The sequence below is a fragment of the Gobius niger genome (assembly GCF_951799975.1).
Source record: "Gobius niger genome assembly, chromosome: 9".
Classification (NCBI taxonomy): domain Eukaryota; kingdom Metazoa; phylum Chordata; class Actinopteri; order Gobiiformes; family Gobiidae; genus Gobius; species Gobius niger.
Genome location: NC_136860.1, coordinates 577,277 through 598,203, shown reverse-complemented (window position 1 = coordinate 598,203; position 20,927 = coordinate 577,277). Strand labels below are relative to the sequence as shown.

Genomic DNA, 20,927 nt, shown 5'->3' with positions numbered 1-20,927 from the left:
AGGGGAAGGTCAAGAGAACAACAGGAGGACATCAGGAGAACGTAGAAAGTAGAAAACTTGGGGTGGAAAGACTTGTAAAACATCTTTAAATCTAGAATGACAAAGAGACTTAGACCCAGTAAAGAGAGGCTGTAACTGTTGGGCTGATTCTTGTGTTCGTTTGGAGGAGTTCTGGGGAAAAAGAACCGGCTCTTTTCACAGCTGACATCTGGGTCGAGCCGTTGGTGGTGGAGGTGTGTACCTTCAGGGTGGACGTGATGGTGATCCAGCCCATCTCCTCGTTGCGGTTGTCCTTCTTCTCCAGGATGTAGTTCTCGATCTCGGAGCCGCCGTCGTCCTCCGGAGGCTCCCAGTTACAGACCACAGACGTGCTTCTGATGTCCTCGAAGGTGAAGTTTATGGGCGGCCCCGGCACGTCTGCGGAGGAGAGTCAGCGTCAGACAGGAGAATAAAACAGACTCTGTCCATATGTGTGAGGAGAGTCATAAAGAGACAGCAGAGAGCTGACGTGTGAAGGTCCATGAAGACCAGAATGAACTACAGTCAAACACACGTGTGTCTTTAAGAAGGCACTAAAATGCTCTTCATACAAATGAGTGAGGCCTCTGATGATGTTGCCTCTGTGGCCCAGGAGTGACCACAGTGAACCATCATCACTGTTTCAGCCGCTCGTGTTTGGTTGTTTTGTCAATTAGGAGGAAATGTACAAAGTGCAGCACAATACTGCAATACTTTTACTGCAGCACGTTTGAGGAGCCCTAACCCTGCTGTGGACCCTGGGTACTCAGTCCCCGCCAGTCCAACGCCACTGGACTCAGTGTTTTCTAACTCTAACATCACATGGAGGAGCTGCTGGAGGAGCTGATGGAAGAGCTGCTGGAGGAGCTCCTGGAGGAGCTTCTGGAGGAGCTGCTGACTCACCAAGCACGTTGACTTGGCAGGTGGCCGTGGCGCTGCCGTGCTGGTTCTCTGCCAGGACGGTGAAGGAGCCGTGGTCGGCCCTGACGGCGTCGCGGACCATGAGGACGGACTGGCCCTTCTTGCTGGCGTCCAGGCCCAGCCTCTCGCGCAGCGGCGTGATGAACTCCGGCTCCGCCTCGGGCTCTTTGGCCTTAGTGCGGCGCTTCTTCACCACGGGGGCGCTCTTCTTCTGCGGCTCTTTGGTCACGTCCTCCTCGTTCCTCAGCCACGTGATCTTAGGGTACGGAGAGCCGGACACCAGCGCGTCCAGGCGGATCTCCTCACCTTTCTTCACACACACGCCGGGCAGGATGCGGGCGGAGAGCGAGACTACAGGCTTCTCTGTAGGAGAGGAGAGAGTATCAGTACTAATAATAATAATAATAATGCATTGGTTTTATATAGCGCTTTTCTGGACACTCAAAGACGCTTTACATTGCACTATTCGTTCACTCCGTACTCGGTGGTGGTAAGCTACTATTGTAGCCACAGCTGCCCTGGGGTAGACTGACGGAAGCGAGGCAATCAGTCTGCGCCATCGGCCCCTCCGACCACCAACCACTCACTCACTCACTACATTCGCTAGGCTTCCTGGTGTTACTTAACGGTCTCCCATCCAAGTACCGACCAGGCCCTTCCCTGCTGAGCTTCCAAGGTCTGACGGGATTGGGCATCGCAAAGGCGGTATGACCACAACTACTACTACTACTACTATTACTACTACTACTACTACTACTACTACTACTACTACTACTACTACTACTACTACTACTACTACTACTACTACTACTACTACTACTACTACTACTACTACTACTGCTACTACTACTACTGCTGCAGTAGTAGTAGGAGGAGCCTCAGACTCACCCACGGGGTCGGCGGCCTTCATCATGCTGCTGCTGCGGCTGGGCTCGCTGACGCCCGCCGCGTTCTCGGCGCGGACTCTGAACTGGTACTCCTGTCCCTCGGTGAGCCCCCCCACGGTGAAGCTGAAGCCGGGCACCAGGCTGGGCGTGACGCGCTCGTACCGGTCCCCGTCCTTCTCCATCTTCTCCACGATGTAGCCCTGGATGGGGCAGCCTCCGTCGGAGTCCGGCGCCTTCCAGGACACGCTGATGGACTTGGAGGTGGGGTCGTAGGCCTCCACGCACACGGGGGGGTCGGGCTTCTCTGTGGGGGCGGGACAAAGACGGGGAGGTCAGACACGCTCAGGTGAATCTGGAAAGACTCCAGACTGGGCACGATACCGATTCTGAGTCTAGATCTTTAACGATACTGTTTATGATGCCGATACTGAATATATGTGAGAAAACAATAATGTGTGGAACATCTGCACAGTTACAACATCAGGAACATCTGCAACGTCAAGACATGTGGAGAAATGTGGGAATACACGGGGTCAACATGTGAGTAATACAAAATCAGCAGAAATCAGGGAAACAAATAAGAAAAGGAGAAAAATTGGCAACATTTGCAAAAAAATGAATAAAAGTTGGGCAAAAATGTGAGGGAGGGGGATCTTTTATTTTTAGCTGAAACAAAATGGCGGTACTGGTCCGATGGACTGATGTTCATGTCAGTGTTTAGAGTTTATGTTCTTACGTCTGATCTCCTCGGTGATGACGGGCGACCTCAGCTCCAGGTACTGGCCGGCGCCCACGCGGTTGTGGGCCTTGACCCTGAAGTGGTACTCCTGGTTGACGTACAGGTCCTTGACGGTGAAGGTCAGGGCGTCGCCGCAGCTGAACACCGGGATGTAGGTTTTCTTGGACGCCTCGCGTTTCTCCAGCGTGTAGCCCGTGATGGGCGTGTTCCCGTCGTCCTCGGGCGCCGCCCAGCTCAGCACGCACGAGTTCTTAGTGACGTCAGCGGCCGAGATGTCCTTACACTGACCGGGGAGTCCTGCGGAGAGTACGCACATGAGTACTTCTACTACTACTACTACTACTACTGCTGCAACCTTACACTGACCAGGGAGTCCTGCAGAGAGTACGCACATAAGTACTTCTACTACTACTACTGCTACTACTACTACTACTACTACTGCAACCTGACACTGACCGGGGAGTCCTGCAGAGAGTACGCACATAAGCACTTCTACTACTACTACTGCTACTACTACTTCTACTACTACTGCTGCAACCTTACACTGTCCGGGGAGTCCTGCGGAGAGTACGCACATTATGGCGATGTCGCCGAGGCCAGTGACAACTCGAGTCTCCAACTAGTCTAACTAGTCCCTAACTAGTCCCTAACTAGTCCAGTGAGATATAGCCTTAAAGAGGGGGTGTTCTGCTTTAAAGAGGGGGTGTTTTGCTTTAAAGAGGGGGTGTTCTGCTTTAAAGAGGGGGTGTTCTGCTTTAAAGAGGGGGTGTTCTGCTTTAAAGAGGGGGTGTTCTGCTTTAAAGAGGGGGTGTTCTGCTTTAAAGAGGGGGTGTTCTGCTTTTGTCAGCCCCATAGCACCAGTCTATATCTCACTACAATGATGACAAACCTTCTGTTGGTCTGTAAATGCAGTAAATTAGAATAACTGCCTTGTATAAAATGTCTCTCTCAAAATGGCTGTAGTGAATGTCTTGAAATAGGCCTCTGTCTCTTTAAGAACCTCTGAGCCTTTAGACACGCCCCCTCCACACGCTGTCTGTGGCATCAGTGGGGAGGGGGTTCTGCTGAGGAGCAGTGGTTGGTTACTCGGCTGGTGACCAAAGCTCGGAGGCGTCTCCAGGAGGTGGGGGCGTTCCTAGGAGGACTCAGGCAAACCTATCCCTAAAATGGCCGCCATCAGAGTCTTTACAGATTACTCAAAATGGCCGCCATCAGAGTTTTTACAGATCACTCAGAAATACGTGAATGTGCCAAGGCAACACTTCAGCCATGTTTTTAATGAGGGAATGACAGAATAACATGATGGAAAGCTTGAACCTCCCCTTTAACACAGGAGCGGTGATGTATAAAGTACATGATCATGATCTTAACATTAAATTATCTCGGTTTAGTTTAGTTTCTCACCGATGACCCTGACGGTGACGGCGCCCGACACCTTCCCGAGCGTGTTCTCCAGGTTGATGGTGTACTTCCCGCCGTCTGCCCTCGTGCTCTTGAGCAGGTCCAGGTGGGCGTCGTTCATCTCCACGGTGAAGGACAGGCGGTCGTCCGGCTTAAGCTCCGCCTCCTCCTTCTGCCACATCAGCTTCGGCATCGGGATGGCCTTATACGGCACCACCAGGTGCAGCTTCTCCCCCTCCACCACGACCACCTCATCGGAGGGCACCTCCAGAGAGGGAGCGCCTGCAGAGCACAGGGAGAAACCAGGTTATACAGAACTACAGAGGGAGCGCCTCCAGAGAGGGAGCGCCTGCAGAGCACAGGGAGAAACCAGGTTAGACCTTAGACCTGGTGTGTTTGTGGCGTGTATCGGGTGTATCGGGTGTATCGGGTGTATCGGGGTATATCGGGGTATATCGGGGGTTATCGGGGGTTATCGGGTACTCACAGTTGGGGTCTCGGGTGTACACCTTGTCAGTGTTTGTGGCCTGTATCGGGTGTATCGGCGTGTGTCGGGGTGTATTGGGTGTGTCGGGTGTATCGGGGTGTATCAGGTGTATGGGGTGTATGGGGTGTATCGGGGTGTATCGGGTGTATTGGGTGTGTCGGGTGTATCGGGGTGTATCAGGTGTATGGGGTGTATGGGGTGTATCGGGGTGTATCAGGTGTATGGGGTGTGTCGGGTGTATCGGGGTGTATCAGGTGTATGGGGTGTATGGGGTGTATCGGGGTGTATCGGGTGTATTGGGTGTGTCGGGTGTATCGGGGTGTACCGGGTACTCACAGTCGGGGTCTCGCGTGTACACCTTGTCGCTCACGTCGCTGGGCTCGCTGACTCCCACAGAGTTGATGGCCCGCACACGGATCACGTATTTCTTGTCGCTCTTGATGCCGTCGTCGATGTGGAAGGAGAGCTCTTTGACGGGGCGGGTGTTCACCCTCAGCCACTTCAGCTCGGGCCGCGCCTCCGCCACCTCCACGTGGTACCCGCTCACGGGGCACCCGCCGTCCTTCTGCGGCGGCTTCCAGCTCACGTTGATGTGCTCGCGGCTGGCGTCCACCACGGCCAGCTCCTGCGGGGGCGACGGCACGCCTGGGGGGGCACAGAGGAGTCAGACCGGGACTACACCGGGACTAAACCAGGGCTGGTGGTACTCACTGGTGGCGTCCTCGATGGTCAGGACCACGGTGGGCTCGGACGGCTCACCGACACCGGCCTGGTTCTCAGCCCGGACCTGGAACTGAACCTCTGACCCTTCGTCCACGTCCACCACCTTAAACTGAGTCTGACGGTCCGGAGTCTTACAGCACTTCAGCCAACGGGTGCCCAGCTTCTCCTTCTTCTCAATCACATACCTGAGGAGGAGGAGGAGCAGTACAAGTATCAGGAGTACAAGTATCAGGAGTACAAGTATCAGGAGTACAAGTATCAGGAGTACAAGTCTCAGGAGTACAAGTCTCAGGAGTACAAGTATCAGGAGTAGAAGTAGTAGATGTATCAGTAGTAGAAGTAGTAGATGTATCAGTAGTAGAAGTATCACTAGTAGATGTATCAGTAGTATCCGTAGTAGAAGTATCAGTAGTAGAAGTAGTAGAAGTATCAGAAGTAGAAGTAGTAGAAGTATCAGTAGTAGAAGTAGTAGAAGTATCAGTAGTAGAAGTAGTAGAAGTATCAGTAGTATCCGTAGTAGAAGTATCAGTAGTAGAAGTAGTAGAAGCATCCGTAGTAGAAGAATCAGTAGTAGAAGTAGTAGAAGTATCAGTAGTAGAAGTATCAGTAGTATCCGTAGTAGAAGTATCAGTAGTATCCATAGTAGAAGTATCAGTAGAAGAAGTAGTAGAAGCATCCGTAGTAGTAGTAGAAGTATCAGTAGTAGAAGTAGTAGAAGTATCAGTAGTAGAAGTAGTAGAAGTATCAGTAGTATCCGTAGTAGAAGTATCAGTAGTATCCGTAGTAGAAGTATCAGTAGTATCCGTAGTAGAAGTATCAGTAGTATCCGTAGTAGAAGTATCAGTAGTAGAAGTAGTAGAAGCATCCGTAGTAGAAGAATCAGTAGTAGAAGTAGTAGAAGTATCAGTAGTATCCGTAGTAGAAGTATCAGTAGTATCCATAGTAGAAGTATCAGTAGTATCCGTAGTAGAAGTATCAGTAGTATCCGTAGTAGAAGTATCAGTAGAAGAAGTAGTAGAAGCATCCGTAGTAGAAGTATCAGTAGTAGAAGTAGTAGAAGTATCCGTAGTAGAAGAATCAGTAGTAGAAGTAGTAGAAGTAACAGTAGTAGAAGTAGTAGAAGCATCCGTAGTAGAAGTATCAGTAGAAGAAGTAGTAGAAGCATCCGTAGTAGAAGTATCCAGTAGAAGAAGTAGTAGAAGTATCCGTAGTAGAAGTATCAGTAGTATCCGTAGTAGAAGTATCAGTAGTATCCGTAGTAGAAGTATCAGTAGTATCCGTAGTAGAAGTATCAGTAGAAGAAGTAGTAGAAGTATCCGTAGTAGAAGAATCAGTAGTAGAAGTAGTAGAAGAAACAGTAGTAGAAGTAGTAGAAGCATCCGTAATAGAAGTATCCGTAGTAGAAGAATCAGTAGTAGAAGTAGTAGAAGTATCAGTAGTAGAAGTAGTAGAAGCATCCGTAATAGAAGTATCCGTAGTACAAGTATCCGTAGTACAAGTGTCAGTAGTAGAAGTATCCGTAGTAGAAGTAGTAGAAGTATCCGTAGTAGAAGCATCCGTAATAGAAGCATCCATAATAGAAGTATCAGTAGTACAAGTATCCGTAGTATAGTGCGTACTTGGTGATGGGGCGTCCTCCGTTGCTCTGTGGAGGTTCCCACTTCAGGTCCACGTGTCTCCTGGTGACCTCCACCACCGTGAGGGCGTAGGGAGGTCCAGGCGTCGCTGTGGACAGAGACAGAGACAGGTGAGGAACCAGAACCATCGCTGAAGCTCCTCCCCCTCCCCCTCCCCTTACTGAAGGTGTCTTTGGCGAGCACGGCGTCCTCCAGCTCGCAGAAGTCGGACGTGCCCACGGCGTTCTCCGCGGCCACCCTGAACACGTACAGGGAGCCCTCGTTCAGCGGCGTCACCGAGTACTTGAGCTCCTTCACCGTGGTGTCCACCGCCTGCCACGCCTTCCGCCGCACGTCACGCTTCTCCACCACGTAGTTGGTGATGGGCGAGCCGCCGTCGCTGCTCGGGGCCTGCCACTTCAGGTCCGCCGCCGTCTTGGAGATCCCACTGACCTCCAGCCACTGCGGCGGCGAGGGCACGTCTGCGGAGAGAGGGACCGGTCAGTACTGCGGGAGTACTACAGGAGTACTGCGCGAGGTACTCACAGAGGCGCTCCTTGCACACCACCGGCTCGCTGGGCTCGCTGGGCTCGCTCTCGCCCGCCTTGTTGACCGCGCGGACCCTGAAGCTGTACTCCTGCTTCTCCATGAGCTCCTTGAGCTGGTGCTCGGTCTGAGGGACGTCCTCCGCCGCCCGGATCCACTCCTCAGACCCCGCCTTCTGCAGCTCCAGCACGTAGCCCTCGATCTTCGCCCCGCCGTCGTGCTCCGGCCGGGTCCACGTCAGGACCACCATGGTCTTCCCCACGTCACGGACCACGGGCTTACCGGGCGCCCAGGGCGGGTCTGCGGGGGGAGAGAGGGGTTAGAGGGGGAAACCGGGGGTAACGAGGGGCTAAACCAGGGCGGGTCTGCGGGGGCACAGAGGGGTTAGAGGGGGAAACCGGGGGTAACGAGGGGCTAAAGAGGGGCTAAACCAGGGCGGGTCTGAGGGGGTAAAGAGGGGTTAGAGGGGGAAACCGGGGGTAACGAGGGGCTAAAGAGGGGCTAAACCAGGGCGGGTCTGAGGGGGTAAAGAGGGGTTAGAGGGGGAAACCGGGGGTAACGAGGGGCTAAACCAGGGCGGGTCTGCGGGGGCAAAGAGGGGTTAGAGAGGGAAACCAGGGGTAACGAGGGGCTAAACCAGGGCTAAACCAGGGCGGGTCTGCGGGGGTAAAGAGGGGTTAGAGGGGGAAACCGGGGGTAACGAGGGGCTAAACCAGGGCTAAACCAGGGCGAATCTGCGGGGGCAAAGAGGGGTTAGAGGGGGAAACCGGGGGTAACGAGGGGCTAAAGAGGGGCTAAAGAGGGGCTAAACCAGGGCGGGTCTGCGGGGGTAAAGAGGGGCTAAAGAGGGGCTAAACCAGGGCTAAACCAAGGCGGGTCTGCGGGGGTAAAGAGGGGTTAGAGGGGGAAACCGGGGGTAACGAGGGGCTAACCCAGGGCTAAACCAGGGCGGGTCTGCGGGGGCAAAGAGGGGTTAGAGAGGGAAACCGGGGGTAACGAGGGGCTAAACCAGGGCTAAACCAGGGCGGGTCTGCGGGGGTAAAGAGGGGTTAGAGGGGGAAACCGGGGGTAACGAGGGGCTAAAGAGGGGCTAAACCAGGGCGGGTCTGCGGGGGCAAAGAGGGGTTAGAGGGGGAAACCGGGGGTAACGAGGGGCTAAACCAGGGCTAAACCAGGGCGAATCTGCGGGGGCAAAGAGGGGTTAGAGGGGGAAACCGGGGGTAACGAGGGGCTAAAGAGGGGCTAAAGAGGGGCTAAACCAGGGCGGGTCTGCGGGGGTAAAGAGGGGCTAAAGAGGGGCTAAACCAGGGCTAAACCAAGGCGGGTCTGCGGGGGTAAAGAGGGGTTAGAGGGGGAAACCGGGGGTAACGAGGGGCTAACCCAGGGCTAAACCAGGGCTAAACCAGGGCGGGTCTGCGGGGGCAAAGAGGGGTTAGAGGGGGAAACCGGGGGTAACGAGGACTAAACCAGGGCTAAACCAGGGCTAAACCAGGGCGGGTCTGCGGGGGCAAAGAGGGGTTAGAGGGGGAAACCGGGGGTAACGAGGGGCTAACCCAGGGCTAAACCAGGGCGGGTCTGCGGGGGCAAAGAGGGGTTAGAGAGGGAAACCGGGGGTAACGAGGGGCTAAACCAGGGCTAAACCAGGGCGGGTCTGCGGGGGTAAAGAGGGGTTAGAGGGGGAAACCGGGGGTAACGAGGGGCTAAAGAGGGGCTAAACCAGGGCGGGTCTGCGGGGGCAAAGAGGGGTTAGAGGGGGAAACCGGGGGTAACGAGGGGCTAAACCAGGGCTAAACCAGGGCGAATCTGCGGGGGCAAAGAGGGGTTAGAGGGGGAAACCGGGGGTAACGAGGGGCTAAAGAGGGGCTAAAGAGGGGCTAAACCAGGGCGGGTCTGCGGGGGTAAAGAGGGGCTAAAGAGGGGCTAAACCAGGGCTAAACCAAGGCGGGTCTGCGGGGGTAAAGAGGGGTTAGAGGGGGAAACCGGGGGTAACGAGGGGCTAACCCAGGGCTAAACCAGGGCTAAACCAGGGCGGGTCTGCGGGGGCAAAGAGGGGTTAGAGGGGGAAACCGGGGGTAACGAGGACTAAACCAGGGCTAAACCAGGGCTAAACCAGGGCGGGTCTGCGGGGGCAAAGAGGGGTTAGAGGGGGAAACCGGGGGTAACGAGGGGCTAAACCAGGGCTAAACCAGGGCGAATCTGCGGGGGCAAAGAGGGGTTAGAGGGGGAAACCGGGGGTAACGAGGGGCTAAAGAGGGGCTAAAGAGGGGCTAAACCAGGGCGGGTCTGCGGGGGTAAAGAGGGGCTAAAGAGGGGCTAAACCAGGGCTAAACCAAGGCGGGTCTGCGGGGGTAAAGAGGGGTTAGAGGGGGAAACCGGGGGTAACGAGGGGCTAACCCAGGGCTAAACCAGGGCGGGTCTGCGGGGGCAAAGAGGGGTTAGAGAGGGAAACCGGGGGTAACGAGGGGCTAACCCAGGGCTAAACCAGGGCGGGTCTGCGGGGGCAAAGAGGGGTTAGAGAGGGAAACCGGGGGTAACGAGGGGCTAAACCAGGGCTAAACCAGGGCGGGTCTGCGGGGGTAAAGAGGGGTTAGAGGGGGAAACCGGGGGTAACGAGGGGCTAAAGAGGGGCTAAACCAGGGCGGGTCTGCGGGGGCAAAGAGGGGTTAGAGGGGGAAACCGGGGGTAACGAGGGGCTAAACCAGGGCTAAACCAGGGCGAATCTGCGGGGGCAAAGAGGGGTTAGAGGGGGAAACCGGGGGTAACGAGGGGCTAAAGAGGGGCTAAAGAGGGGCTAAACCAGGGCGGGTCTGCGGGGGTAAAGAGGGGCTAAAGAGGGGCTAAACCAGGGCTAAACCAAGGCGGGTCTGCGGGGGTAAAGAGGGGTTAGAGGGGGAAACCGGGGGTAACGAGGGGCTAACCCAGGGCTAAACCAGGGCGGGTCTGCGGGGGCAAAGAGGGGTTAGAGAGGGAAACCGGGGGTAACGAGGGGCTAAACCAGGGCTAAACCAGGGCGGGTCTGCGGGGGTAAAGAGGGGTTAGAGGGGGAAACCGGGGGTAACGAGGGGCTAAACCAGGGCTAAACCAGGGCGGGTCTGCGGGGGTAAAGAGGGGTTAGAGGGGGAAACCGGGGGGAAGCCAGGGCTAAACCAGGGCGGGTCTGCGGGGGCAAAGAGGGGTTAGAGGGGGAAACCGGGGGGAAACCAGGGCTAAACCAGGGCGGGTCTGAGGAGGAGAGGGGTTAGAGAGGGGCTAAACCAGGGCTAGACCAGGACTAGACCAGGACTAAACCACCCTCCCGCAGCAGCAGCCGGACTGTCGAGTCTGGTCCTGGATCTGTGAAGGTAAAGGAGACGGTTCTGGTTCTCACCGATGGGGTCTTTGATCAGGACTGGGTCGGTCTCCACACTGGGTTTTCCGGGTCCAGCCAAGTTCTCGGCCAGGACTCTGAAGCGGTACTTCTTCTTCGTGGGAAGGCCCTTCACCCTGAGGGCACAGAGAGGGTTAGAGCCGGTCTAAAGCCGGTCTAAAGTGGGTCCAGAGCCGGTCTAAAGCTGGTCTAAAGTGGGTCCGGAGCCGGTCTAAAGTGGGTCTAAAGTGGGTCCAGAGCTGGTCTAAAGCTGGTCTAAAGTGGGTCCGGAGCCGGTCTAAAGTGGGTCTAAAGTGGGTCCAGAGCTGGTCTAAAGTGGGTCTAAAGTGGGTCCAGAGCTGGTCTAAAGTGGGTCCAGAGCTGGTCCAGAGCTGGTCTAAAGGTGGTCTAAAGTGGGTCCAGAGCTGGTCTAAAGTGGGTCCAGAGCTGGTCTAAAGGTGGTCTAAAGTGGGTCCAGAGCTGGTCTAAAGGTGGTCTAAAGTGGGTCCAGAGCTGGTCTAAAGGTGGTCTAAAGTGGGTCTCCAGGCCAATCCTGACGCTAATGGGGTGTCCTTGATGATTAGGGGGGTAGGGGTGGTACCTGAAGGTGGTGTCCTTGATGGTTAGAGGGTTAGGGGGGTAGGGGTGGTACCTGAAGGTGGTGTCCTTGATGGTTAGGGGGGGGTTAGGGGGGTAGGGGTGGTACCTGAAGGTGGTGTCCTTGATGGTTAGGGGGGGGTTAGGGGGGTCGGGTGGTACCTGAAGGTGGTGTCCTTGATAGTTACGGGGGTTAGGGGGTAGGGGTGGTACCTGAAGGTGGTGTCCTTGATGGTTAGAGGGTTAGGGGGTAGGGGTGGTACCTGAAGGTGGTGTCCTTGATGGGCAGCTTGTTGCAGCGCAGCCACTTGTCGCTCTCCTGGTCGTACTTCTCCACCCAGTACCCGGTGATGGGGCTGCCACCGTCCTCGTCGGGCTCGAACCAGGTCAGCGTCACCGCGTCCCGGGCCACGTCTGAGGGGGTCACCCTGGTGGGGGCTCCGGGCGGGTCTGCGGGGGGGGGACACGGTCAGATCCAGAGTAAAACTGGGCTGTGAATAGTTTTGGCGTGGACTCTCTCACCGAAGCTGTACTTGGCCACGATGGGCGCGTGCTCGGCGGGCGCTCCGATGCCGTACTGGTTCTCAGCGCTGATCCTGAACAGGTACTCCTTGAGCGCGGTGAGCTTGGTGGCGGTGAAGGTGGTGTGCTTCACGGTGGCCGACAGCTTCACCCATTCCTCCTTGTCCGTCTGGCGGTTCTCCACGATGTAGTTGGTGATGACGGAGCCGCCGTCGTCGCGCGGCGGGTTCCAGGCCAGCACGCAGCCCTCGCTCGTGATCTCGGAGATGTCGAAGGCCGCGGGGGGGCCGGGTTTGTCTGGGGGACACACACAGCTGGTCAGTGCGGCCAGATGTTTCCCTTAAAGCCTCTCTCCTGATGAAGCGTTTCAGGACGTCTCCTGGGACTGACCCTGAAGACTCTAACGATGTGAAATGAACCGATAAACTCGTCCCTTTGAGGAACTGGGACGTGACTAATGTGCTCGGAAAGTTAGGAATGAGTTTGGACACAACTAGTTATATTATATACAGTATACGTATATATATATATATTATGTTATATACTCGGCGGAAGGCCTGGGAAGAACAACATCCCAATAAGAGACGCATCAGGCACGTCCGGAGACGCCTCGGACCAAGACAGAAGTAGTTCCTTGTCCGTCGAAACGCGTAAGGTATTTGAACAGCTTTGTTTGTTTTTACCGAGTGTCTTTCAAAAAGAAACCAAAAAGTACATTACTCAAGAAGACATAATGATGTAAAAAAATAAATAGTTATATTCATTTAGTGGATTCCTCTTTCATTGTTTGTTGCCAATTTAAGTCTAATCTTCTCTTTACGCTGCCGAGGTTTTCATTATTCCACGCTGAGTGAGGATTTAGGGTTAGGGCAGGGTCAGGTCAGGTCAGGGTCGGGTCAGGGTCAGGTCAGCGTCGGGTCAGGTCGGGGCAGGTCGTACCCAGGATGTTGACGTCCACGGTGGCGGTGGCGCGGCCGCAGGTGTTGACCGCCTCGATGATGTAGGTGGCCGTGTCGCCTCTCGTGGTGTTGCCGATGCTCAGCTTGCTGGATCCCGGGGCCGTTTCCATGGCGATGCGGTCGTCGGCGCGCAGGACCAGGTCGGCCTTGGTCCACTTGATCCTGGGGTCGGGTTTTCCCGAGACTTCGGCCGGAAGCTCGATCTTAGACCCGGCCCGAGCCGTGAGCCCGGCCAGGAGCTTCACGTCCAGCTGGATCTGAGGAGGCTCTGAGGGAGCGGAGGGAGACCGGGGTTAGACCGGGGCTAGACCGGGGTTAGACCGGGGTTAGACCGGGGTTAGACCGGGACTAGACCGGGGTTAGACCGGGACTAGACCGGGGTTAGACCAGGGTTAGACCGGGACTAGACCGGGGTTAGACCAGGACTAGACCGGACTAGACCGGGACTAGACCGGGGTTAGACCAGGACTAGACCGGACTAGACCGGGGTTAGACCAGGACTAGACCGGACTAGACCGGACTAGACCGGGGTTAGACCGGGACTAGACAGGGGTTAGACCGGGACTAGACAGGGGTTAGACCGGGACTAGACCGGGGTTAGACCGGGGTTAGACCGGGGTTAGACCGGGACTAAACCGGGGTTAGACCGGGGTTAGACCAGGACTAGACCGGGACTAGACCGGGACTAGACCGGGGTTAGACCGGGACTAACCCAGGACTAACCCAGGACTAAGGCGAGCCTCACCTTTGGCGTCCACGGCCTGGATCTCGTCCGTGGCCCGGCTGGGCCGGCTGGCGCCCAGTCTGTTCATGGCGCGGACCCTGTAGGCGTACCACTGGCCCTCGATCAGACCCGGCACCTGGAACCTGCACAGGGAGAACCTGTTTAATCAGCAGGTCGTCCTGGGTACTCTGTGGTGAATACGAGGTACTCTGTGGTTTATAAGGGGTACTCTGTGGTTTAGAAGGGGAACTCTGTGGTTTAGAAGGGGTACCCTGTGGTTTAGAAGGGGTACCCTGTGGTTTAGAAGGGGTACTCTGCGTGTGTGGGGTACTACATACTTGAGCTCGGTGATGGGGTCTCCGCAGGGCTCCCACTTGTCGGTGCCTCTCATACACTTGTCCACGATGTAGCCCTTCAGAGGAGCGCCCCCGTCGTACTTCGGAGGCTCCCACAGCAGGAAGATGGACTTGGCCGACTTGTCCCTCCACTTCAGGTTCTCGGGGGGGTCCGGGACGGCTGCGGGCGGAGGACACGGTCAGGGTTACAGGGTTTCAGGGGGCTATCGGGGGCTATAGGGGCAGTGCGGGTACTCACTGGCCGGGGACGACACGTTGACCGGCTCGTCGATGTAGGCGGGCTCTCCGGGGCCGCACTTGTTGCAGGCCGTGACACTGAAGAGGTACTCCTTGCCCTCCATCACGTCGGTCACCGTGTGCTCCAGGTCCATCACTCCCGTGGCCACCTGTGACAGCGAGGAGAGACTCAGCGCCACGTCAAGAGGGACTTTTGTGGAGTTAAACATGTGAAATCTGCAGCGCTGAAAACATCCCTCTGACCGCTCTGTGTGGGCCGGTGTGAGGCTCCACGTGCACATCTGGTTACTCTTAGCGTGTGTAGATGATGTTTAGCGTGTGCAGATGATGTTTAGCGTGTGGAGCTGAGGTCTTAGCGTGTGTAGATGATGTCTTAGCGTGTGTAGATGATGTTTAGCGTGTGTAGATGATGTTTAGCGTGTGTAGATGATGTTTAGCGTGTGTAGATGATGTTTAGCGTGTGTAGATGATGTTTAGCGTGTGTAGATGATGTTTAGCGTGTGTAGATGATGTTTAGCGTGTGTAGATGATGTTTAGCGTGTGTAGATGATGTTTAGCGTCTGTAGATGAGGTCTTAGCGTGTGCAGATGGCGTGTTCAGTGGCTCACTTTCGCCCACGTCTTCCGGGACACCTCCCTCTTCTCGATCTGGTAGTGCGTGACGGGGCTGCCGCCGTCGTGTTCCGGCGCCTCCCACTGCATGTGCACGTGTTGGCGTGTGACCTCGGCGACCTTCAGGTCTTTGGGCGCGCTCGGGGCGGCTGCGGCGGGAGAAACGTAAAGGTTAAACGGCGCCCTCGGACTCCGGGGCGGCGGCTAAAGCGGCGGCGTCTCACCGATCACGTTGACGTCCACGTCGCCCGTCACGTAGCTCACGTCGTTCTCCAGCGTCAGCGAGTACGTGCCTTTGTCCGGGCGCACGCTCGGCGCCACCGTCAGCTCGGTGTAGGTGGCTTTGGTTACCATGGTGACGCGGTCCTGGTCCGGACGCAGCTCCTGCTCGCCGAAGGACCAGCGGGCCGTGGGCGTGGGGTACCCGCCCAGGGGCACTCTGATGACGAGTGGCTGCGGCACGATCACCTCCAGCCCGTTACGGAAGGCGCTCAGGTCCAGAGAGGGCGCCACTGCAGGACGGGAGGGGAATGACATCAGAAACCACTCAGGTGTTAGTGTGGGGTTATCCAGCAGGGGGCGTGTGTGGTGTTAATGTGAGGTTATCCAGCAGGGGGCGTGTGGTGTTAGTGTGGGGTTATCCAGCAGGGGGCGTGTGTGGTGTTAATGTGAGGTTATCCAGCAGGGGGCGTGTGGTGTTAATGTGGGGTTATCCAGCAGGGGGCGTGTGGTGTTAATGTGGGGGCGTGTGAGGCGTACCGTGTGGGTCGTCGGCCAGCAGGGGGCGTGTGTGGTGTTAATGTGAGGTTGTCCAGCAGGGGGTGTGTGTGGTGTTAATGTGAGGTTGTCCAGCAGGGGGTGTGTGTGGTGTTAATGTGAGGTTGTCCAGCAGGGGGTGTGTGTGGTGTTAGTGTGGGGTTATCCAGCGGGGGGCGTGTGAGGTGTTAATGTGGGGTTATCCAGCAGGGCGTGTGAGGTGTTAGTGTGAGGTTGTCCAGCAGGGGGCGTGTGAGGTGTTAATGTGAGGTTATCCAGCGGGGGGCGTGTGAGGTGTTAATGTGGGGTTATCCAGCAGGGGGCGTGTGAGGCGTACCGTGTGGGTCGTCGGCCAGCAGGGGGCCCACTTGCTCCGCGGGGTCTGAGACTCCGGCGGCGTTCTCCGCTTTCACTCTGAAGAAGTATTTCTGCTGCGACTTCAGCGAGCTCACCTTTAACCACACACAGGGTTAGAACCTTCACACACACTCGGAGTATTTTCAGTATTTGCAGTAATAGCACTGCAGTATTCTGACCCTGTAGCTCAGGTCGGGGCACAGCTTGGCGTTGAGGCGTTGCCAGTTGTAGGCGCCGTCGTCGCACTTCTCGATGATGTAGCCCGTGATCATGCTGCCGCCGTTGGAGGCGGGCGTCTCCCAGGTGAGCGTGACGGCGGAGCGCGTCTGGTCGCTCTGGTTCAGGTTCAGGGGGGGGCTGGGTCGGTCTGGGGAGAGAGGGTGTGAGGGTTATGTCACTCACAGACAGAGGGGACGAGGGGAGGGTTCTCACCGATGGGGTCCATGATCTTCACGGGTTTGGTGGCGGCGCTCGGGCGTCCGAGTCCCGCCTTGTTCTCGGCGCGGACTCTGAAGATGTACTCCTTGTTCTCCACCACGTCGTTGAGCGCGGCGGAGCGTTCGGCGGCGCCCGTCACCAGGGCCGCCTCCCACTTCACCGACGTGCGGTCGCGCAGCTCGATGACGTACGCCGTGACCTCGGAGCCGCCGTCCGACAGAGGAGGCTCCCAGCACACGGTGGCGCCGAAGCGGTTCACCGTCGCCACGTTTACGTTCTGAGGGGCCTCGGGCACGTCTGAGGAGAGAGGGAGGAGTCAGCGAGGGGGAGGAGTCAGCGAGAGGGGAGGAGTCAGCGAGGGGGGAGTCAGAGAGGGAGGAGTCAGTGAGAGAGGGAGGAGTCAGCGAGGGGGAGGAGTCAGAGAGAGGGAGGAGTCAGCGAGGGGGAGGAGTCAGCGAGAGGGGGAGGAGTCAGCGAGGGGGAGGAGTCAGAGAGGGGGGGAGGAGTCAGAGAGAGGAGTCAGCGAGGGGGGAGGAGTCAGCGAGAGGTGGAGGAGTCAGAGAGAGAGGAGTCAGAGAGAGGGGGAGGAGGCAGAGAGAGAGGAGGAGTCAGAGAGGGAGGAGTCAGAGAGGGAGGAGTCAGCGAGGGGGAGGAGTCAGGGAGGGAGGAGGAGTCAAAGCGGGAGGAGTCAGAGAGGGGGAGGAGTCAGGGAGGGAGGAGGAGTCAGAGCGGGAGGAGTCAGAGAGGGAGGAGTCAGAGAGGGAGGAGTCAGAGAGGGGGAGGAGTCAGGGAGGGAGGAGGAGTCAGAGCGGGAGGAGTCAGAGAGGGAGGAGTCAGAGAGGGGGAGGAGTCAGGGAGGGAGGAGGAGTCAGAGCGGGAGGAGTCAGAGAGGGAGGAGTCAGCGAGGGGGAGGAGTCAGGGAGGGAGGAGTCAGAAAGGGAGGAGTCAGCGAGGGGGAGGAGTCAGGGAGGGAGGAGGAGTCAGAGCGGGAGGAGTCAGAGAGGGAGGAGTCAGAGAGGGAGGAGGAGTCAGAGCGGGAGGAGTCAGAGAGGGAGGAGTCAGAGAGGGAGGAGTCAGAGAGAGAGGAGTCAGAGAGGGAGGAGTCAGCGAGGGGGAGGAGTCAGAGAGAGAGGAGGAGTCAGAGAGGGGGAGGAGTCAGTGAGGGAGGAGTTAGTGAGAGGGGAGGAGTTAGTGAGAGGGGAGGAGTTAGTGAGAGGGGAGGAGTTAGTGAGAGGGGAGGAGTCGGCGAGGGAGGAGTTAGTGAGAGAGGAGGAGTCAGAGCGGGAGGAGTTAGTGAGAGGGGAGGAGTTAGTGAGAGGGGAGGAGTTAGTGAGAGGGGAGGAGTTAGTGAGAGGGGAGGAGTTAGTGAGAGGGGAGGAGTTAGTGAGAGGGGAGGAGTCAGCGAGAGGGGAGGAGTCAGAGCGGGAGGAGTTAGTGAGAGGGGAGGAGTTAGTGAGAGGGGAGGAGTACCTCAGGGCAGCTGTCTTGGCCCACTGCTTTCCTCAGTTCATTTCCCTCATGTTCTCACAGCCACATGTTCATGTATTTTCATTGTAATAAAATAGTTAAATATTCTTGATATTTTTAAACCGTAGACGTTTTGTGCAGAACTGAATAAACTTAACTATGTGAAAAGGTTAAGGGTTACTCCTGAAGTGAAGCGAGTACCACGTCCTGTGCGTGTAAATGTGACGTACCGAACTTGTTCTTGGGCTGCACGGCGTCCTCGAGGGCGGAGCTTGGCCCGGTGCCCACGCGGTTGCGGGCGCTGACCCTGAACAGGTACAGCAGGTCCCGGTTGAGTCCGGACACGCAGTACTCGGGGGCGTCGGCTCGGTCTGTGGCCACGGTCCACGTCTTCCTCTTCACGTCGCGACGCTCCACCACGTACGCCGTGATCTTAGCGCCGCCGTCCGACTCAGGCTCCTCCCACGCCAGGCTGACCTCGCCCTCCGCCGTGTCCACCACCCGCAGGGCCTTCACGGGGCCCGGGACGTCTGAGGGACAACGTGAGGACAGAGGGTTACGCCCAAAACACTCTCCAGATTAAATGTGGCAAATGGAGCCGAATTTTAAATATTTAGTTTTTGGCATTACTGAAGTCTAAACCCTAAAGTCTAAACCCCCGGGGCTCACCCATGTGAAACCCTCAAGGCCCTTTAGGACCTAAAGGCCCTAAAGGCCCTTCAGGTCCTAAAGGCCCTTCAGGTCCTAAAGGCCCTTCAGGTCCTAAAGGCCCTCTGGTCTGGTCTGTGGTCCTAAAGGCCCTGAAGTCCCTGAAGGCCCTAAAGTCCCTGAAGTCCCTAAAGTCCCTAAAGGCCCTGAAGTCCCTGAAGGCCCTAAAGTCCCTGAAGTCCCTAAAGGCCCTGAAGTCCCTGAAGGCCCTAAAGTCCCTGAAGTCCCTAAAGGCCCTGAAGGCCCTGAAGGCCCTAAAGTCCCTGAAGTCCCTAAAGGCCCTGAAGGCCCTGAAGGCCCTAAAGGCCCTGAAGACCCTGAAGACCCTGAAGGCCCTGAAGTCCCTGAAGACCCTGAAGTCCCTAAAGGCCCTGAAGTCCCTGAAGGCCCTAAAGGCCCTGAAGGCCCTGAAGACCCTGAAGTCCCTAAAGGCCCTGAAGTCCCTGAAGGCCCTAAAGTCCCTGAAGTCCCTAAAGGCCCTGAAGGCCCTGAAGGCCCTAAAGTCCCTGAAGTCCCTAAAGGCCCTGAAGGCCCTGAAGGCCCTAAAGGCCCTGAAGACCCTGAAGACCCTGAAGGCCCTAAAGGCCCTGAAGACCCTGAAGTCCCTAAAGGCCCTGAAGTCCCTGAAGGCCCTGAAGGCCCTAAAGGCCCTGAAGACCCTGAAGTCCCTAAAGGCCCTGAAGTCCCTGAAGGCCCTAAAGGCCCTGAAGGCCCTGAAGGCCCTAAAGGCCCTGAAGGCCCTAAAGGCCCTAAAGGCCCTGAAGGCCCTAAAGGCCCTGAAGGCCCTGAAGGCCCTAAAGGCCCTGAAGGCCCTAAAGGCCCTGAAGGCCCTGAAGGCCCTAAAGGCCCTGAAGGCCCTGAAGGCCCTAAAGGCCCTGAAGGCCCTAAAGGCCCTGAAGTCCCTGAAGGCCCTAAAGGCCCTGAAGGCCCTGAAGGCCCTGAAGGCCCTGAAGGCCCTGAAGGCCCTAAAGGCCCTGAAGGCCCTGAAGGCCCTGAAGGCCCTAAAGGTCCTAAAGGTCCTAAAGGCCCTGAAGACCCTGAAGACTCACCGATGACGTCCAGGTGGATGAAGGCCTCGGCCTGTCCGTGCTTGTTCCGGATCTGGACCTTGTACTGGCCCTGGTCCTGCTTGGTCGGGCTCTTGAGCCGGTACTGGGTCTTGTCGGGGGTGGAGTCGATGTTCTGCACCGGGAGGCTGGTCTCGGCGAAGAACCACTCGGCGTCAGCGCGAGGATAGGCGTCATACGGCACCGCCATGACGAAGGGTTTACCGGCGTCCGTCACCAAGCTCTGGTCTGTGGTCTTTATCTGCGGCAGCGCTGCGGAGCGGAGAGAGGGTTAAACCAGGACTAACCAGGACTAAACCAGGACTAAACCAGGACTAAACCATCAGTCACCAAGCTCTGGTCTGTGGTCTTTATCTGCGGCAGCGCTGTGGGGCGGAGAGAGGGTTAAACCAGGACTAACCAGGACTAAACCAGGACTAAACCAGGGCTAAACCAGGACTAAACCAGGACTAAACCAGGACTAAACCAGGACTAAACCAGGACTAAACCAGGTCTAAACCAGGGTTAAACCAGGACTAAACCAGGACTAACCAGGACTAAACCAGGACTAAACCAGGACTAAACCAGGACTAAACCAGGACTAAACCAGGACTAAACCAGGACTAAACCATCAGTTGATTTAGAGCGTTGGTTCCTCACCTCCAGAGGGTTTTGGGTTTAGGGTTTGAGGTTTAGAGGTTTGGTTCCTCACCTCCAGAGGGTTTGGGGTTTAGGGTTTGAGGTTTAGAGGTTTGGTTCCTCACCTCCAGAGGGTTTTGGGTCTAGAGCTTTGGTTCCTTACCTCCAGAGGGTGTGGGGTCTAGAGGTTTGGTTCCTCACCTCCAGAGGGTTTTGGGCTAGAGCTTTGGTTCCTCACCTCCAGAGGGTTTGGGGCCTAGAGCTTTGGTTCCTCACCTCCAGAGGGTTTGGGGCCTAGAGCTTTGGTTCCTCACCTCCAGAGGGTTTTGGGTTTAGAGCTTTGGTTCCTCACCTCCAGAGGGTGTGGGGTTCAGAGCTTTGGTTCCTCACCTCCAGAGGGTGTGGGGTCTAAGCTTTGGTTCCTCACCTCCAGAGGGTTTTGGGTTTAGAGCTTTGGTTCCTCACCTCCAGAGGGTGTGGCGCCTAAAGCTTTGGTTCCTCACCTCCAGAGGGTGTGGGGTCTAGAGCTTTGGTTCCTCACCTCCAGAGGGTTTTGGGTCTAGAGCTTTGGTTCCTCACCTCCAGAGGGTGTGGGGTCTAGAGCTTTGGTTCCTCACCTCCAGAGGGTTTTGGGTCTAAGCTTTGGTTCCTCACCTCCAGAGGGTTTGGGGTTTAGGGTTTGAGGTTTAGAGGTTTGGTTCCTCACCTCCAGAGGGTTTTGGGTCTAGAGGTTTGGTTCCTCACCTCCAGAGGGTTTTGGGTCTAGAGGTTTGGTTCCTCACCTCCAGAGGGTTTTGGGTCTAGAGGTTTGGTTCCTCACCTCCAG

At 56.7% G+C, this 20,927-nt stretch overlaps 1 protein-coding gene across 1 annotated transcript in view; it reads right to left on the bottom strand.

The window, feature by feature from the left end:
- Positions 1–20,927, bottom strand: part of LOC306967383 (titin-like) — a 206,157-nt gene that overhangs the window by 125,871 nt on the left and 59,359 nt on the right. The window contains exons 36-59 of the mRNA XM_079562388.1: positions 19,466–19,735; positions 17,939–18,238; positions 16,236–16,538; positions 15,983–16,170; positions 15,784–15,898; positions 14,915–15,202; positions 14,688–14,839; positions 14,081–14,228; positions 13,825–14,002; positions 13,508–13,629; positions 12,743–13,030; positions 11,804–12,100; positions 11,545–11,731; positions 10,706–10,821; positions 7,339–7,638; positions 6,975–7,274; positions 6,796–6,901; positions 5,165–5,361; positions 4,790–5,098; positions 3,970–4,248; positions 2,563–2,862; positions 1,828–2,130; positions 922–1,302; positions 242–417 (exon numbers count right to left, since the gene is read on the bottom strand). Coding sequence (XP_079418514.1) covers positions 242–417; positions 922–1,302; positions 1,828–2,130; positions 2,563–2,862; positions 3,970–4,248; positions 4,790–5,098; positions 5,165–5,361; positions 6,796–6,901; positions 6,975–7,274; positions 7,339–7,638; positions 10,706–10,821; positions 11,545–11,731; positions 11,804–12,100; positions 12,743–13,030; positions 13,508–13,629; positions 13,825–14,002; positions 14,081–14,228; positions 14,688–14,839; positions 14,915–15,202; positions 15,784–15,898; positions 15,983–16,170; positions 16,236–16,538; positions 17,939–18,238; positions 19,466–19,735 — 5,603 coding nt within the window. The remainder of the gene's footprint in view (positions 1–241; positions 418–921; positions 1,303–1,827; positions 2,131–2,562; positions 2,863–3,969; positions 4,249–4,789; positions 5,099–5,164; positions 5,362–6,795; positions 6,902–6,974; positions 7,275–7,338; positions 7,639–10,705; positions 10,822–11,544; positions 11,732–11,803; positions 12,101–12,742; positions 13,031–13,507; positions 13,630–13,824; positions 14,003–14,080; positions 14,229–14,687; positions 14,840–14,914; positions 15,203–15,783; positions 15,899–15,982; positions 16,171–16,235; positions 16,539–17,938; positions 18,239–19,465; positions 19,736–20,927) is intronic.